The sequence below is a fragment of the Puntigrus tetrazona genome, chromosome 20 (genome assembly GCF_018831695.1).
Source record: "Puntigrus tetrazona isolate hp1 chromosome 20, ASM1883169v1, whole genome shotgun sequence".
NCBI lineage: Eukaryota > Metazoa > Chordata > Actinopteri > Cypriniformes > Cyprinidae > Puntigrus > Puntigrus tetrazona.
In genome coordinates this window covers 26,284,507-26,303,234 of record NC_056718.1, presented here as the reverse complement: position 1 = coordinate 26,303,234, position 18,728 = coordinate 26,284,507, and the positions used below count along the sequence as shown (strand labels likewise).

The 18,728-nt window shown below is 44.8% G+C and overlaps 4 protein-coding genes and 1 pseudogene across 4 annotated transcripts; all 5 read left to right on the top strand.

Moving 5' to 3' along the window:
* Positions 1–1,359: 1,359 nt before the first annotated feature.
* On the top strand, positions 1,360–3,738 carry LOC122325526 (zona pellucida sperm-binding protein 4-like). Its single transcript, XM_043220562.1, is given in 10 exon segments — positions 1,360–1,566; positions 1,651–2,257; positions 2,331–2,413; positions 2,415–2,519; positions 2,592–2,689; positions 2,761–2,918; positions 2,988–3,180; positions 3,250–3,397; positions 3,468–3,540; positions 3,626–3,738. Coding segments are annotated over 10 exon segments (1,749 nt in total). The 3' UTR covers positions 3,703–3,738.
* Positions 3,739–7,156: 3,418 nt separating this feature from the next.
* Positions 7,157–9,555, top strand: LOC122324885 (annotated as a pseudogene).
* A 1,523-nt stretch (positions 9,556–11,078) lies between these two features.
* LOC122324886 (zona pellucida sperm-binding protein 4-like) lies at positions 11,079–13,466 on the top strand. Its single transcript, XM_043219619.1, is given in 9 exon segments — positions 11,079–11,985; positions 12,059–12,246; positions 12,319–12,416; positions 12,488–12,645; positions 12,715–12,764; positions 12,766–12,908; positions 12,977–13,124; positions 13,195–13,267; positions 13,354–13,466. Coding segments are annotated over 9 exon segments (1,788 nt in total). The 5' UTR covers positions 11,079–11,132; the 3' UTR covers positions 13,431–13,466.
* A 1,521-nt stretch (positions 13,467–14,987) lies between these two features.
* LOC122324888 (glutenin, low molecular weight subunit-like) lies at positions 14,988–15,398 on the top strand (the record flags this gene model as incomplete). The annotated part of the gene is made up of 1 exon (XM_043219621.1): positions 14,988–15,398. A coding segment is annotated over exon 1 (351 nt), but the record flags the coding sequence as incomplete, so codon positions are not given.
* A 231-nt stretch (positions 15,399–15,629) lies between these two features.
* Positions 15,630–17,422, top strand: LOC122324887 (zona pellucida sperm-binding protein 4-like; the record flags this gene model as incomplete). The annotated part of the gene is given in 9 exon segments (XM_043219620.1): positions 15,630–15,939; positions 16,013–16,169; positions 16,171–16,201; positions 16,274–16,371; positions 16,443–16,600; positions 16,670–16,862; positions 16,932–17,079; positions 17,150–17,222; positions 17,311–17,422. Coding segments are annotated over 9 exon segments (1,245 nt in total), but the record flags the coding sequence as incomplete, so codon positions are not given.
* Positions 17,423–18,728: the final 1,306 nt, after the last annotated feature.

Here is an 18,728-nt window from a genome sequence, read left to right as displayed (position 1 = left end):
AAAAATGTACTGTTACGGCCTTTACAGTCAAAATCATATTTCATGTAGAAAAACTGTATTCTTCCATCTTTGAAACATTGTCAAGTTACGGATAGGTTCAGGTATCGAAAAATGGTTCCAAATTTCTAAGAACCGGGTATTTGAGATGTGCATTCCACTTAAAAACCATCAACTGTTCTGTTTCCACTGCAGAAAAAAAGTTGTAGGCCAGAATTCACTTTTTACATTTGACGAGTATACAAAATACATGAGTATATCATCATAAACACTGCCATTTTTGTGTTTCAGGTGAATGTAAACAGATGAGTAAAAAAACGCACGTGTAGTAGTACTTTTAAATCTGTGAGCATTTGATGCTAGAGACAGCCGCCTAATAAACGTTCTGCTAGTGAATAAGTTAAACAAGGAATGAAAGGGTTTACTTTTATTTGTCTAAGCATTTCATTCCCTAGCCACAGAATCGCGCCTTGTGTTTTGTCCTTTCCTTATATACTCAGACCAGACAAAGAGATCCCAAATTTAGTTGTAAAAACCTTTTGGTGTTTAGGTTCCCGTGCTCCAGGGTCACACTGGCTGGAACACTTTCAGAGACCCAAAAGGAGGACACACCCCCTTTTCCACAGAACACTGTTCTACCAATATCTTAATCTTTTCCATAATATACGTGATTACTGTGAAATTGAGACCTTTCAAATGAGACCAAACATGAAAGTGAAGAACAATAGGTTCACAAGACACATGAAATATAATGCCTTATTCTTAATGAATCTTAAGCCAAGTCAAGATGGCGTAGTTTACTCTCTTTTTGAAGTTCTTTTGTTCCTTTGGATATTCCTTCTCAGATTAGTCTCATTGCATTACAGGTTTTTGATTTAGCTCCTTACAATATGAAAGAATATTTTAATTATAACGCAGTGTATTGTAATGCATGTATTTCAGAATAGAGCAGCTATAGTCGGGACAGGGTTCAAGTATCATTCAAAGCTTATGTATTATTAAACTGCCTTTCAGAAGATACATACACGTTTTGAAAAAGAAACAGTCCAGAATTGTCAAAATGTCAACAACTGGATTCAGCTATTGAAGGATAAAACCAAGGTTGAATTCAAAATGGCAGAAAAGCATTAATACTACAATGTTATTTTGAATTGCGCTCAAGTTTGATTTTTATGTATGTAAACAAGGATAATTGAATCAATGAAAATCACACAGCTGCTAAATCTCTGACTGGAACGAACAGGTGTGGAGAATCATGAGGATTTAATTAAGAGGCAGGGACTATCCTTAATTACCTTAAAACCTGAAGAGTGCAAAAAGACCAAACGCCAGCTTCTGCACAGTGTGCCTGTCTGTTCAATCATGGTTGTCAGATGGTTGTTGGTTGAGATTTTAGCACTTTGTGCTCTCTGTAATGCTGTTCCTCAGTGGAGTAATCTGCCCCAGAGTCCTCAGAAGGTTCAGCAGCTGGTTCAACGACAGCCACCCAGCCAGAAGGTTCAGCAGCCACAACAACAGCCACCCAGCCAGAAGGTTCAGCAGCCACAACAACAGCCACCCAGCCAGAAGGTTCAGCAACCACAACAACAGCCACCCAGCCAGCAGGATAAGCAGCAGCGGTTCAAGCAGCAGCCACCCAGCCAGTGGGTTAAGCAGCCGGTTCAACAGCAGCAGCCACCCAGCCAGTGGGTTAAGCAGCCAGTTCAACAGCAGCCACCCAGCCAGTGGGTTAAGCAGCCGGTTCAACAGCAGCCACCCAGCCAGTGGGTTAAGCAGCCAGTTCAACAGCAGCCACCCAGCCAGTGGGTTAAGCAGCCAGTTCAACAGCAGCCACCCAGCCAGTGGGTTAAGCAGCCAGTTCAACAGCAGCCGCCCAGCCAGTGGGTTAAGCAGCCAGTTCAACAGCAGCCGCCCAGCCAGTGGGTTAAGCAGCCAGTTCAACAGCAGCCGCCCAGCCAGTGGGTTAAGCAGCCAGTTCAACAGCAGCCACCCAGCCAGTGGGTTAAGCAGCCAGTTCAACAGCAGCCACCCAGCCAGTGGGTTAAGCAGCCAGTTCAACAGCAGCCACCCAGCCAGCTGGTTCAACAACCTAACCAGCAGTTTCCACTTCAGAAGCCAGTGGCACAGACAGAGCCCATTGATAAGTGTACTGTAGCTGATTATGATCATATCCCATGTGGACAACCTGGGATCAGTGGTGCTGAGTGTAACGCTATCAACTGCTGCTTTGATGGACAGCAGTGCTTCTATGGAAGGGCAGGTAAGCATTCCCAGGCTTATTCTGTTACTTGTAACTTGACTCGGCGTTAACCTGCTCTTGTACCTTGTTCTAGTGACTGTCCAGTGTATTCGAGATGGTCAGTTTGTGGTAGTGGTGGCTAGAGATGTTACTGTGCCTCAACTGAGTCTGGATTCTGGTTCGTCTGCTGGGTGGAAGTGACCCACCTTGCGCTCCTGTGGATTCCACACCTTCCTTTGCTATATACCAGTTCCCTGTGACCGCATGCGGCACAAGTATGATGGTGAGCAGCTGCTTCTGGCTGTATTCTGCACCGCTTACGATTTGACTGGACGTTAACTGCTTCTGTTTACAGGAGGACAGTGGATATGTGGTGTATGAGAACAGAATGACCTCCTCATACGAAGTTGGCGTTGGACCACTTGGATCCATCACGAGGGACAGTCACTTTGAGTAAGTGGTCTATGACTGGGTAAGAATGATCTATGACCAGTGCTACAAGCTGATTGCCTGTCTCTGTCCAGGCTTCTCTTCCAGTGCAGATACTCTGGAACATCTGTGGAAGCTCTGGTTGTGGAGGTCAATTCTGTTCCTCCACCTCCACCAGTAGCTGCTCCTGGACCTCTCAGGGTGGAGCTCAGACTGGCCAATGGCCAGTGTGTCACCAAGGGCTGTGCTGAAGGTAAGTACTGTATCCCATGTGTCTCCAGGTTGCAGCGCTTTCTGGTTAAAGCCTAGTCTTGTTCCTCAGGGGATGAGGCCTACACGTCCTACTACAGTGACTCTGATTATCCCGTCACAAAAGTCCTGCGGGAGCCCGTGTATGTTGAGGTGCACATTATGGAGAGGACAGACCCCAACATTGTCCTGATGCTGGGACATTGCTGGGCGACCTCCACCTCCAGTCCACTCAGTCTACCCCAGTGGGACCTTCTGATTGATGGGTGAGCGTACAGCCGACTATATCCAGTTGGTGTGCAGGGAGACCCTTTCTGACCTCCTTTCCCTTTCAGATGCCCTTACCAGGATGACCGTTATCTGACCACATTGGTTCCAGTAACTGGATCATCTGGTGTGCAGTTCCCGACCCACTACAAGCGCTTTGTTGTGAAGATGTTTACGTTTGTAGATCCAACCTCACTGGCTCCTCTGCAGGAAACGGTATGCCCCACTTTACCAGGTTTTCACTGAGCCTCTTGACCTAATCTCTACTCCTGCTTTTGCTTCTCAGATCTTCATCCACTGCAGTACAGAGGTGTGCCATCCGTCTTCTGGCTCTTGTGAGCAAAGCTGCACCAGGAAACGTGAGTTCTTGTATTCTCTTGACCTAGAAGATGACCCGTTTATTTGAATTAATAAAAACAATTTTCTCTCTCTCTCTCTCCCCAGGAAGAGCTACTCCTATCCAGGCCATCTTTGGTGAACCAACTGTGGTTTCTAGTGGACAAGTTACTCTAGTCATGTAAATCTAGTTTTTTAATAAACCTTTTTGTGGATCAAAATCTGTTTTCTTGTCTTTTATACAAAGACAGTGCAGTTGTGCTAGAGTTGGCCATGAAAACTTGCATCTCCAGTCCCAGGACAGGATGTCAGAGTTGATATTCAAACACCAACACGCATCCCATCAAGCTATAGTTTAAACTCACTAGGTATTCTGGCTTTGCAGAATTTTTATACAAGCCTGACCTGGATTACAACATGAGGTACTGAACTGGGTGTTAATGGTTGACTTGTTTAGGTAACAGGATGTTTGCCCAAAAGTCATGGGAGGCTGACCTGAAATTATGTAATGGAAAATTTCCTAAAAAATATATTTAAGGTACTTTGTACATGTTGGTGGTTACTGTGACTTCTGGCTGTGTATAGTTCAATATCCTGTTGTCAGCAGGAGAGCTTGCAGAAAACCAGTTATTCAATCACTTTGCAGGCAACCACTAAGAACGGTAGACATGTACAAACCTATCCAAATGCATTTTGGGGAAATACTCGGTTGCGTATTTATCGTCCTATCGCAACTGTTTTTGGCCAGGGACAAGATGTTGCTGTGGGACCAATGTCTGCTGGGATGCCATTAATGGCCTTATTCCAGTCCTCTTCTATTTTAGTTATGTATCTATTTGTGTAAGGTGACTCTCAACCTGTAAATGCAATAAGACTGATCTGAGAAGGGATATTCAAAGGACTTCAAAAGGAGAGTAAACACCACCTCCCCCTGTTGTGTTTGACACCCTCTTCACCTCTGCTCTTCCTGCTTCCCCTCCTTCTGCCCAAAGGACTTGGTTTAAAGTTCATTAGGAATGAGGCATTATATGTCATGTGTCTTGTGGACCTATTGTTCTTCACTTTCATGTTTGGTCTCATTTGAAAGGTCTCAGTGCGATTGGTAAATTGGTCTCAATTTCACAGTAATCGCTTCTATTATGGAGAAGGTTAAGAACTTGGTAGAACTGTGTTCCGCTGAGAAGGAGGTGTGTCCTTCTTTTGGGTCTCTGAACGTGTTCCAGCCAGGTGTGACACTGGAGCACGGGAACCTAAACACCAAAAGGTTTATACAACTACATTTGGCACATCTTTGTCTGGTCTGAGTATATAAGGAAAGTGACAAAACACAACAAGGCGCGATTCTGTAGCCAGATCGGCCCGTAGTGGGGTGTATGTCCTCATACACTACACTATGTACTTTTTAAAGACCAGGTATACTGACCATTTAAGTTTGTTTTATTTTGTTTTGTGTTATTTTTGTACTGCTGATCAGTTGTGCAAATGTTTATCAATTTGGAAACTGTTCTTACCTGGCAAAATTACTCTTTTTGAGTCTATCGAGGAGATGGCTGCATTAAGGTAAGCGATCTACGGGGTAGCCTCTGACTAAGACCTGGACTAGTCCAGATGTGTCGTGAGTCTGTTCTGGCCAAACAAGGTCTCTAAGCGACCCAGACTCCTAATGAACGATAAGTCGAAACTAGGAAATATTATAGTTAATTAATGATCCAAATTTAATCACAACTAGAGGGATCAGCAGTTACCTTTTGATAAATATAAATAAAATCACGAAAGATTGGAGTCAGATAAAATTGTGTATAAGGTCAGTACTATAATTGGAAACCCAAAAGATTAATACATATTAGGGATTTTTGAGGAGACGCAAAGAAAAGACCGAACACGCATTGACCTTCGACCAGGGCCTCTGGATTCCATTCTGCAGGAAAAGGGGGACCCTTACAATTGCTTCTCCCACATGTTTGTTTTAGCAAGGCAGCCTGTGTTGCAAGTAGGTAAAGGAAGGTACTTGCCAGGTCACATGTGACTACTTTGCTTTGCTTTATTCATTTACAACCCGGACACCACCACCACAAATGTGGCTTTTTGTTAATGACTGGTAAATCCTTTAGTAGTACAGTAACATCTTACAGTTCCAGTTTAGTTTTTCAAATTCTTAAATTATCCTTTAACTTGGACTGCCATCTAGTGGTGAAAAGATTTTGGACCCGGTGTCAAACTTGCTTGCAGTTCCCCTGATCTAAACTAACACATTGTGAATGTAAAGGACTGGATCACCATTTTTTTCATTGAACTTGGATATTTATTAGACCAAAATTGGTACACAGCATCTCGTAGATTGTCTGAAAAATGTACTGTTACGGCCTTTACAGTCAAAATCATATTTCATGTAGAAAAACTGTATTCTTCCATCTTTGAAACATTGTCAAGTTACGGATAGGTTCAGGTATCGAAAAATGGTTCCAAATTTCTAAGAACCGGGTATTTGAGATGTGCATTCCACTTAAAAACCATCAACTGTTCTGTTTCCACTGCAGAAAAAAAGTTGTAGGCCAGAATTCACTTTTTACATTTGACGAGTATACAAAATACATGAGTATATCATCATAAACACTGCCATTTTTGTGTTTCAGGTGAATGTAAACAGATGAGTAAAAACGCGCACGTGTAGTAGTACTTTTAAATCTGTGAGCATTTGATGCTAGAGACAGCCGCCTAATAAACGTTCTGCTAGTGAATAAGTTAAACAAGGAATGAAAGGGTTTACTTTTATTTGTCTAAGCATTTCATTCCCTAGCCACAGAATCGCGCCTTGTGTTTTGTCCTTTCCTTATATACTCAGACCAGACAAAGAGATCCCAAATTTAGTTGTAAAAACCTTTTGGTGTTTAGGTTCCGTGCTCCAGGGTCACACTGGCTGGAACACTTTCAGAGACCCAAAAGGAGGACACACCCCCTTTTCCACAGAACACTGTTCTACCAATATCTTAATCTTTTCCATAATATACGTGATTACTGTGAAATTGAGACCTTTCAAATGAGACCAAACATGAAAGTGAAGAACAATAGGTTCACAAGACACATGAAATATAATGCCTTATTCTTAATGAATCTTAAGCCAAGTCAAGATGGCGTAGTTTACTCTCTTTTTGAAGTTCTTTTGTTCCTTTGGATATTCCTTCTCAGATTAGTCTCATTGCATTACAGGTTTTGATTTAGCTCCTTACAATATGAAAGAATATTTTAATTATAACGCAGTGTATTGTAATGCATGTATTTCAGAATAGAGCAGCTATAGTCGGGACAGGGTTCAAGTATCATTCAAAGCTTATGTATTATTAAACTGCCTTTCAGAAGATACATACACGTTTTGAAAAAGAAACAGTCCAGAATTGTCAAAATGTCAACAACTGGATTCAGCTATTGAAGGATAAAACCAAGGTTGAATTCAAAATGGCAGAAAAGCATTAATACTACAATGTTATTTTGAATTGCGCTCAAGTTTGGATTTTTATGTATGTAAACAAGGATAATTGAATCAATGAAAATCACACAGCTGCTAAATCTCTGACTGGAACGAACAGGTGTGGAGAATCATGAGGATTTAATTAAGAGGCAGGGACTATCCTTAATTACCTTAAAACCTGAAGAGTGCAAAAAGACCAAACGCCAGCTTCTGCACAGTGTGCCTGTCTGTTCAATCATGGTTGTCAGATGGTTGTTGGTTGAGATTTTAGCACTTTGTGCTCTCTGTAATGCTGTTCCTCAGTGGAGTAATCTGCCCCAGAGTCCTCAGAAGGTTCAGCAGCTGGTTCAACGACAGCCACCCAGCCAGAAGGTTCAGCAGCCACAACAACAGCCACCCAGCCAGAAGGTTCAGCAGCCACAACAACAGCCACCCAGCCAGAAGGTTCAGCAACCACAACAACAGCCACCCAGCAGCAGAAGGTTCAGCAAGCCAGCAGGATAAGCAGCCACCCAGCCAGCAGGATAAGCAGCCGGTTCAACAGCAGCCACCCAGCCAGTGGGTTAAGCAGCCGGTTCAACAGCAGCCACCCAGCCAGTGGGTTACAGCAGCCGGTTCAACAGCAGCCACCCAGCCAGTGGGTTAAGCAGCCAGTTCAACAGCAGCCACCCAGCCAGTGGGTTAAGCAGCCAGTTCAACAGCAGCCACCCAGCCAGTGGGTTAAGCAGCCAGTTCAACAGCAGCCGCCCAGCCAGTGGGTTAAGCAGCCAGTTCAACAGCAGCCGCCCAGCCAGTGGGTTAAGCAGCCAGTTCAACAGCAGCCACCCAGCCAGTGGGTTAAGCAGCCAGTTCAACAGCAGCCACCCAGCCAGTGGGTTAAGCAGCCAGTTCAACAGCAGCCACCCAGCCAGTGGGTTCAACAACCTAACCAGCAGTTTCTACTTCAGAAGCCAGTGGCACAGACAGAGCCCATTGATAAGTGTACTGTAGCTGATTATGATCATATCCCATGTGGACAACCTGGGATCAGTGGTGCTGAGTGTAACGCTATCAACTGCTGCTTTGATGGACAGCAGTGCTTCTATGGAAGGGCAGGTAAGCATTCCCAGGCTTATTCTGTTACTTGTAACTTGACTCGGCGTTAACCTGCTCTTGTACCTTGTTCTAGTGACTGTCCAGTGTATTCGAGATGGTCAGTTTGTGGTAGTGGTGGCTAGAGATGTTACTGTGCCTCAACTGAGTCTGGATTCGGTTCATCTGCTGGGTGGAAGTGACCCACCTTGCGCTCCTGTGGATTCCACACCTTCCTTTGCTATATACCAGTTCCCTGTGACCGCATGCGGCACAAGTATGATGGTGAGCAGCTGCTTCTGGCTGTATTCTGCACCGCTTACGATTTGACTGGACGTTAACTGCTTCTGTTTACAGGAGGACAGTGGATATGTGGTGTATGAGAACAGAATGACCTCCTCATACGAAGTTGGCGTTGGACCACTTGGATCCATCACGAGGGACAGTCACTTTGAGTAAGTGGTCTATGACTGGGTAAGAATGATCTATGACCAGTGCTACAAGCTGATTGCCTGTCTCTGTCCAGGCTTCTCTTCCAGTGCAGATACTCTGGAACATCTGTGGAAGCTCTGGTTGTGGAGGTCAATTCTGTTCCTCCACCTCCACCAGTAGCTGCTCCTGGACCTCTCAGGGTGGAGCTCAGACTGGCCAATGGCCAGTGTGTCACCAAGGGCTGTGCTGAAGGTAAGTACTGTATCCCATGTGTCTCCAGGTTGCAGCGCTTTCTGGTTAAAGCCTAGTCTTGTTCCTCAGGGGATGAGGCCTACACGTCCTACTACAGTGACTCTGATTATCCCGTCACAAAGTCACCCGGGAGCCCGTGTATGTTGAGGTGCACATTATGGAGAGGACAGACCCCAACATTGTCCTGATGCTGGGACATTGCTGGGCGACCTCCACCTCCAGTCCACTCAGTCTACCCCAGTGGGACCTTCTGATTGATGGGTGAGCGTACAGCCGACTATATCCAGTTGGTGTGCAGGAGACCCTTTCTGACCTCCTTTCCCTTTCAGATGCCCTTACCAGGATGACCGTTATCTGACCACATTGGTTCCAGTAACTGGATCATCTGGTGTGCAGTTCCGACCCACTACAAGCGCTTTGTTGTGAAGATGTTTACGTTTGTAGATCCAACCTCACTGGCTCCTCTGCAGGAAACGGTATGCCCCACTTTACCAGGTTTTCACTGAGCCTCTTGACCTAATCTCTACTCCTGCTTTTGCTTCTCAGATCTTCATCCACTGCAGTACAGAGGTGTGCCATCCGTCTTCTGGCTCTTGTGAGCAGAGCTGCACCAGGAAACGTGAGTTCTTGTATTCTCTTGACCTAGAAGATGACCCGTTTATTTGAATTAATAAAACAATTTTCTCTCTCTCTCTCTCCCCCAGGAAGAGCTACTCCTATCCAGGCCATCTTTGGTGAACCAACTGTGGTTTCTAGTGGACAAGTTACTCTAGTCATGTAAATCTAGTTTTTTAATAAACCTTTTTGTGGATCAAAATCTGTTTTCTTGTCTTTTATACAAAGACAGTGCAGTTGTGCTAGAGTTGGCCATGAAAAACTTGCATCTCCAGTCCCAGGACAGGATGTCAGAGTTGATATTCAAACACCAACACGCATCCCATCAAGCTATAGTTTAAACTCACTAGGTATTCTGGCTTTGCAGAATTTTTATACAAGCCTGACCTGGATTACAACATGAGGTACTGAACTGGGTGTTAATGGTTGACTTGTTTAGGTAACAGGATGTTTGCCCAAAAGTCATGGGAGGCTGACCTGAAATTATGTAATGGAAAATTTCCTAAAAAATATATTTAGGATAGGTTCAGGTATCGAAAAATGGTTCCAAATTTCTAAGAACCGGGTATTTGAGATGTGCATTCCACTTAAAAACCATCAACTGTTCTGTTTCCACTGCAGAAAAGTTGTAGGCCAGAATTCACTTTTTACATTTGACGAGTATACAAAATACATGAGTATATCATCATAAACACTGCCATTTTTGTGTTTCAGGTGAATGTAAACAGATGAGTAAAAAAACGCACGTGTAGTAGTACTTTTAAATCTGTGAGCATTTGATGCTAGAGACAGCCGCCTAATAAACGTTCTGCTAGTGAATAAGTTAAACAAGGAATGAAAGGGTTTACTTTTATTTGTCTAAGCATTTCATTCCTAGCCACAGAATCGCGCCTTGTGTTTTGTCCTTTCCTTATATACTCAGACCAGACAAAGAGATCCCAAATTTAGTTGTAAAAACCTTTTGGTGTTTAGGTTCCGTGCTCCAGGGTCACACTGGCTGGAACACTTTCAGAGACCCAAAAGGAGGACACACCCCCTTTTCCACAGAACACTGTTCTACCAATATCTTAATCTTTTCCATAATATACGTGATTACTGTGAAATTGAGACCTTTCAAATGAGACCAAACATGAAAGTGAAGAACAATAGGTTCTAAGACACATGAAATATAATGCCTTATTCTTAATGAATCTTAAGCCAAGTCAAGATGGCGTAGTTTACTCTCTTTTGAAGTTCTTTTGTTCCTTTGGATATTCCTTCTCAGATTAGTTTCATTGCATTACAGGTTTTGATTTAGCTCCTTACAATATGAAAGAATATTTTAATTATAACGCAGTGTATTGTAATGCATGTATTTCAGAATAGAGCAGCTATAGTCGGGACAGGGTTCAAGTATCATTCAAAGCTTATGTATTATTAAACTGCCTTTCAGAAGATACATACACGTTTTGAAAAAGAAACAGTCCAGAATTGTCAAAATGTCAACAACTGGATTCAGCTATTGAAGGATAAAACCAAGGTTGAATTCAAAATGGCAGAAAAGCATTAATACTACAATGTTATTTTGAATTGCGCTCAAGTTTGGATTTTTATGTATGTAAACAAGGATAATTGAATCAATGAAAATCACACAGCTGCTAAATCTCTGACTGAAACGAACAGGTGTGGAGAATCATGAGGATTTAATTAAGAGGCAGGACTATCATAATTACCTTAAAACCTGAAGAGTGCAAAAAGACCAAACGCCAGCTTCTGCACAGTGTGCCTGTCTGTTCAATCATGGTTGTCAGATGGTTGTTGGTTGAGATTTTAGCACTTTGTGCTCTCTGTAATGCTGTTCCTCAGTGGAGTAATCTGCCCCAGAGTCCTCAGAAGGTTCAGCAGCTGGTTCAACGACAGCCACCCAGCCAGAAGGTTCAGCAGCCACAACAACAGCCACCCAGCCAGAAGGTTCAGCAGCCACAACAACAGCCACCCAGCCAGAAGGTTCAGCAGCCACAACAACAGCCACCCAGCCAGAAGGTTCAGCAACCACAACAACAGCCACCCAGCCAGCAGGATAAGCAGCCGGTTCAACAGCAGCCACCCAGCCAGCAGGATAAGCAGCCGGTTCAACAGCAGCCACCCAGCCAGTGGGTTAAGCAGCCAGTTCAACAACAGCAGCCACCCAGCCAGTGGGTTAAGCAGCCGGTTCAACAGCAGCCACCCAGCCAGTGGGTTAAGCAGCCAGTTCAACAGCAGCCACCCAGCCAGTGGGTTAAGCAGCCAGTTCAACAGCAGCCGCCCAGCCAGTGGGTTAAGCAGCCAGTTCAACAGCAGCCGCCCAGCCAGTGGGTTAAGCAGCCAGTTCAACAGCAGCCACCCAGCCAGTGGGTTAAGCAGCCAGTTCAACAGCAGCCACCCAGCCAGTGGGTTAAGCAGCCAGTTCAACAGCAGCCACCCAGCCAGTGGGTTCAACAACCTAACCAGCAGTTTCTACTTCAGAAGCCAGTGGCACAGACAGAGCCCATTGATAAGTGTACTGTAGCTGATTATGATCATATCCCATGTGGACAACCTGGGATCAGTGGTGCTGAGTGTAACGCTATCAACTGCTGCTTTGATGGACAGCAGTGCTTCTATGGAAGGGCAGGTAAGCATTCCCAGGCTTATTCTGTTACTTGTAACTTGACTCGGCGTTAACCTGCTCTTGTACCTTGTTCTAGTGACTGTCCAGTGTATTCGAGATGGTCAGTTTGTGGTAGTGGTGGCTAGAGATGTTACTGTGCCTCAACTGAGTCTGGATTCGGTTCGTCTGCTGGGTGGAAGTGACCCACCTTGCGCTCCTGTGGATTCCACACCTTCCTTTGCTATATACCAGTTCCCTGTGACCGCATGCGGCACAAGTATGATGGTGAGCAGCTGCTTCTGGCTGTATTCTGCACCGCTTACGATTTGACTGGGCGTTAACTGCTTCTGTTTACAGGAGGACAGTGGATATGTGGTGTATGAGAACAGAATGACCTCCTCATACGAAGTTGGCGTTGGACCACTTGGATCCATCACGAGGGACAGTCACTTTGAGTAAGTGGTCTATGACTGGGTAAGAATGATCTATGACCAGTGCTACAAGCTGATTGCCTGTCTCTGTCCAGGCTTCTCTTCCAGTGCAGATACTCTGGAACATCTGTGGAAGCTCTGGTTGTGGAGGTCAATTCTGTTCCTCCACCTCCACCAGTAGCTGCTCCTGGACCTCTCAGGGTGGAGCTCAGACTGGCCAATGGCCAGTGTGTCACCAAGGGCTGTGCTGAAGGTAAGTACTGTATCCCATGTGTCTCCAGGTTGCAGCGCTTTCTGGTTAAAGCCTAGTCTTGTTCCTCAGGGGATGAGGCCTACACGTCCTACTACAGTGACTCTGATTATCCCGTCACAAAAAGTCCTGCGGGAGCCCGTGTATGTTGAGGTGCACATTATGGAGAGGACAGACCCCAACATTGTCCTGATGCTGGGACATTGCTGGGCGACCTCCACCTCCAGTCCACTCAGTCTACCCCAGTGGGACCTTCTGATTGATGGGTGAGCGTGCAGCCGACTATATCCAGTTGGTGTGCAGGAGACCCTTTCTGACCTCCTTTCCCTTTCAGATGCCCTTACCAGGATGACCGTTATCTGACCACATTGGTTCCAGTAACTGGATCATCTGGTGTGCAGTTCCCGACCCACTACAAGCGCTTTGTTGTGAAGATGTTTACGTTTGTAGATCCAACCTCACTGGCTCCTCTGCAGGAAACGGTATGCCCCACTTTACCAGGTTTTCACTGAGCCTCTTGACCTAATCTCTACTCCTGCTTTTGCTTCTCAGATCTTCATCCACTGCAGTACAGAGGTGTGCCATCCGTCTTCTGGCTCTTGTGAGCAGAGCTGCACCAGGAAACGTGAGTTCTTGTATTCTCTTGACCTAGAAGATGACCCGTTTATTTGAATTAATAAAAACAATTTTCTCTCTCTCTCTCTCCCCCAGGAAGAGCTACTCCTATCCAGGCCATCTTTGGTGAACCAACTGTGGTTTCTAGTGGACAAGTTACTCTAGTCATGTAAATCTAGTTTTTTAATAAACCTTTTTGTGGATCAAAATCTGTTTTCTTGTCTTTTATACAAAGACAGTGCAGTTGTGCTAGAGTTGGCCATGAAAAACTTGCATCTCCAGTCCCAGGACAGGATGTCAGAGTTGATATTCAAACACCAACACGCATCCCATCAAGCTATAGTTTAAACTCACTAGGTATTCTGGCTTTGCAGAATTTTTATACAAGCCTGACCTGGATTACAACATGAGGTACTGAACTGGGTGTTAATGGTTGACTTGTTTAGGTAACAGGATGTTTGCCCAAAAGTCATGGGAGGCTGACCTGAAATTATGTAATGGAAAATTTCCTAAAAAATATATTTAGGATAGGTTCAGGTATCGAAAAATGGTTCCAAATTTCTAAGAACCGGGTATTTGAGATGTGCATTCCACTTAAAAACCATCAACTGTTCTGTTTCCACTGCAGAAAAGTTGTAGGCCAGAATTCACTTTTTACATTTGACGAGTATACAAAATACATGAGTATATCATCATAAACACTGCCATTTTTGTGTTTCAGGTGAATGTAAACAGATGAGTAAAAACGCACGTGTAGTAGTACTTTTAAATCTGTGAGCATTTGATGCTAGAGACAGCCGCCTAATAAACGTTCTGCTAGTGAATAAGTTAAACAAGGAATGAAAGGGTTTACTTTTATTTGTCTAAGCATTTCATTCCCTAGCCACAGAATCGCGCCTTGTGTTTTGTCCTTTCCTTATATACTCAGACCAGACAAAGAGATCCCAAATTTAGTTGTAAAAACCTTTTGGTGTTTAGGTTCCCGTGCTCCAGGGTCACACTGGCTGGAACACTTTCAGAGACCCAAAAGGAGGACACACCCCCTTTTCCACAGAACACTGTTCTACCAATATCTTAATCTTTTCCATAATATACGTGATTACTGTGAAATTGAGACCTTTCAAATGAGACCAAACATGAAAGTGAAGAACAATAGGTTCACAAGACACATGAAATATAATGCCTTATTCTTAATGAATCTTAAGCCAAGTCAAGATGGCGTAGTTTACTCTCTTTTTGAAGTTCTTTTGTTCCTTTGGATATTCCTTCTCAGATTAGTTTCATTGCATTACAGGTTTTTGATTTAGCTCCTTACAATATGAAAGAATATTTTAATTATAACGCAGTGTATTGTAATGCATGTATTTCAGAATAGAGCAGCTATAGTCGGGACAGGGTTCAAGTATCATTCAAAGCTTATGTATTATTAAACTGCCTTTCAGAAGATACATACACGTTTTGAAAAGAAACAGTCCAGAATTGTCAAAATGTCAACAACTGGATTCAGCTATTGAAGGATAAAACCAAGGTTGAATTCAAAATGGCAGAAAAGCATTAATACTACAATGTTATTTTGAATTGCGCTCAAGTTTGGATTTTTATGTATGTAAACAAGGATAATTGAATCAATGAAAATCACACAGCTGCTAAATCTCTGACTGGAACGAACAGGTGTGGAGAATCATGAGGATTTAATTAAGAGGCAGGGACTATCCTTAATTACCTTAAAACCTGAAGAGTGCAAAAAGACCAAACGCCAGCTTCTGCACAGTGTGCCTGTCTGTTCAATCATGGTTGTCAGATGGTTGTTGGTTGAGATTTTAGCACTTTGTGCTCTCTGTAATGCTGTTCCTCAGTGGAGTAATCTGCCCCAGAGTCCTCAGAAGGTTCAGCAGCTGGTTCAACGACAGCCACCCAGCCAGAAGGTTCAGCAGCCACAACAACAGCCACCCAGCCAGAAGGTTCAGCAGCCACAACAACAGCCACCCAGCCAGAAGGTTCAGCAACCACAACAACAGCCACCCAGCCAGCAGGATAAGCAGCCGGTTCAACAGCAGCCACCCAGCCAGTGGGTTAAGCAGCCGGTTCAACAGCAGCCACCCAGCCAGTGGGTTAAGCAGCCAGTTCAACAGCAGCCACCCAGCCAGTGGGTTAAGCAGCCGGTTCAACAGCAGCCACCCAGCCAGTGGGTTAAGCAGGCGGTTCAACAGCAGCCACCCAGCCAGTGGGTTAAGCAGCCGGTTCAACAGCAGCCACCCAGCCAGTGGGTTAAGCAGCCAGTTCAACAGCAGCCACCCAGCCAGTGGGTTAAGCAGCCAGTTCAGCAGCAGCCGCCCAGCCAGTGGGTTAAGCAGCCAGTTCAACAGCAGCCGCCCAGCCAGTGGGTTAAGCAGCCAGTTCAACAGCAGCCGCCCAGCCAGTGGGTTAAGCAGCCAGTTCAACAGCAGCCACCCAGCCAGTGGGTTAAGCAGCCAGTTCAACAGCAGCCACCCAGCCAGCTGGTTCAACAACCTAACCAGCAGTTTCCACTTCAGAAGCCAGTGGCACAGACAGAGCCCATTGATAAGTGTACTGTAGCTGATTATGATCATATCCCATGTGGACAACCTGGGATCAGTGGTGCTGAGTGTAACGCTATCAACTGCTGCTTTGATGGACAGCAGTGCTTCTATGGAAGGGCAGGTAAGCATTCCCAGGCTTATTCTGTTACTTGTAACTTGACTCGGCGTTAACCTGCTCTTGTACCTTGTTCTAGTGACTGTCCAGTGTATTCGAGATGGTCAGTTTGTGGTAGTGGTGGCTAGAGATGTTACTGTGCCTCAACTGAGTCTGGATTCGGTTCGTCTGCTGGGTGGAAGTGACCCACCTTGCGCTCCTGTGGATTCCACACCTTCCTTTGCTATATACCAGTTCCTGTGACCGCATGCGCGGCACAAGTATGATGGTGAGCAGCTGCTTCTGGCTGTATTCTGCACCGCTTACGATTTGACTGGACGTTAACTGCTTCTGTTTACAGGAGGACAGTGGATATGTGGTGTATGAGAACAGAATGACCTCCTCATACGAAGTTGGCGTTGGACCACTTGGATCCATCACGAGGGACAGTCACTTTGAGTAAGTGGTCTATGACTGGGTAAGAATGATCTATGACCAGTGCTACAAGCTGATTGCCTGTCTCTGTCCAGGCTTCTCTTCCAGTGCAGATACTCTGGAACATCTGTGGAAGCTCTGGTTGTGGAGGTCAATTCTGTTCCTCCACCTCCACCAGTAGCTGCTCCTGGACCTCTCAGGGTGGAGCTCAGACTGGCCAATGGCCAGTGTGTCACCAAGGGCTGTGCTGAAGGTAAGTACTGTATCCCATGTGTCTCCAGGTTGCAGCGCTTTCTGGTTAAAGCCTAGTCTTGTTCCTCAGGGGATGAGGCCTACACGTCCTACTACAGTGACTCTGATTATCCCGTCACAAAAGTCCTGCGGGAGCCCGTGTATGTTGAGGTGCACATTATGGAGAGGACAGACCCCAACATTGTCCTGATGCTGGGACATTGCTGGGCGACCTCCACCTCCAGTCCACTCAGTCTACCCCAGTGGGACCTTCTGATTGATGGGTGAGCGTACAGCCGACTATATCCAGTTGGTGTGCAGGGAGACCCTTTCTGACCTCCTTTCCCTTTCAGATGCCCTTACCAGGATGACCGTTATCTGACCACATTGGTTCCAGTAACTGGATCATCTGGTGTGCAGTTCCCGACCCACTACAAGCGCTTTGTTGTGAAGATGTTTACGTTTGTAGATCCAACCTCACTGGCTCCTCTGCAGGAAACGGTATGCCCCACTTTACCAGGTTTTCACTGAGCCTCTTGACCTAATCTCTACTCCTGCTTTTGCTTCTCAGATCTTCATCCACTGCAGTACAGAGGTGTGCCATCCGTCTTCTGGCTCTTGTGAGCAAAGCTGCACCAGGAAACGTGAGTTCTTGTATTCTCTTGACTAGATGACATGTTTAGATGAGAACGTTTTAACCAATAAATGTCTCTTCAACCCCCCCCACCCCAGGAAGAGCTACTCCTATTCAGGTCATCATTGGTGAAGCACCTGTGGTTTCTAGTGGACAAGTTACTCTGGTCATGTAAATCTAGTGATATAATAAACAATTTGTGGATCAAGAGTGTTGGTTTTTATCAAATTGTCACATACATGGTACGACACGCAGTGAAATGCTTTTTACAACTGTCCAGCGTAAAAAAAAAAAAAAAAAAATAGAAAACAAAGTATAGAAATAAAATGTAAAGTGGCTAGAGAAGAAATTGTCCAGTGTAGAGAAATGACAAGTATCTGGGGAAAGGGGGTGAACGTGAGTCCTGGTTATTAGGTGCTGGGTGTTTCCTGGTTCTGACTCCAACTGGCCTGTGGGAAGAAGCTCCTCATTCTATTTGCCTTCAGGGAACGAAAGCGCTTTCCTGAACACCACAGAGAAAAGCGTCCATTGTTGGGGTGGCTGAGGTCTTTCACGATCTTCCTGGCCCTGGTATAGCACTGCTTGTTGACGCTGGGGGCTAACCGTGTAACAGGTATAGAAAGTTTATTTATATATATATATATATATATATATATATATATATATATAGAATTACACCAAAGGAGGAAAAAAAACGTTCAATGTATACCTGATATGTCTGTTAGTGGGTGTGCATCTGGCCCTTTAAATTTCCAACAGCAGCGTGTTCTAAATTTCCTGTCTTAGCCACTCCTCTTCCCTTTCTGCACTGCCTGTGTAAGGGAGAGGTGGGTTTCTAATGAGCTCCAATTAATCTTTGCTTTAAAAATCACTTTTACTGTTTTATACTCTGGTTAAATGATATCTGTGACTTGATTTTACATGTATATTCATTTATTTCTGCATTTTCACTCATTGATCAGTTTTATATCTCACCGATGCACTTCACGCACGTGCTAATTGCGTTGCACTATGTACTTTACATTTAACAGGAAAAGCGAAAGGGCGAAAACACTAAGTCTGTGTATTTATGTCTTTGTTCAGGTATGCTGTTTTGTCACTAGTTGAATTAATTTTGCATAAAAGTTTTATAAAATTTACCCCTTTCTGCACTGCCTGTGTAAGGGAGAGGAAAAGCGAAAGGGCGAAAACACTGTAAGACTGTGTATTTATGTCATTGTTCAGTAAAAGAAGAGTCGAATCGTCACCTGATGTCCGTCTGGTTACTCTAAAAGAAAAAAAACTACACAACGCAGACAACACCGGTTACAAGTGGTGCCGTGACCATTTCGGATTATTCAGATCAGCGCTTCGCAGATCGCTGCGGTTGCGTGACGGCTCGCCAGCTTCATCGATCTCCTCTTCCGGTCTTTCTCACCACCATCGCTCGCTACGGTCCAGTGTTTGCGGATAAAGACGCCATGCGTGTGAGATGAACAGCGCGAGACTTCGCGGATCACTCGGTTTCATCTTGGAG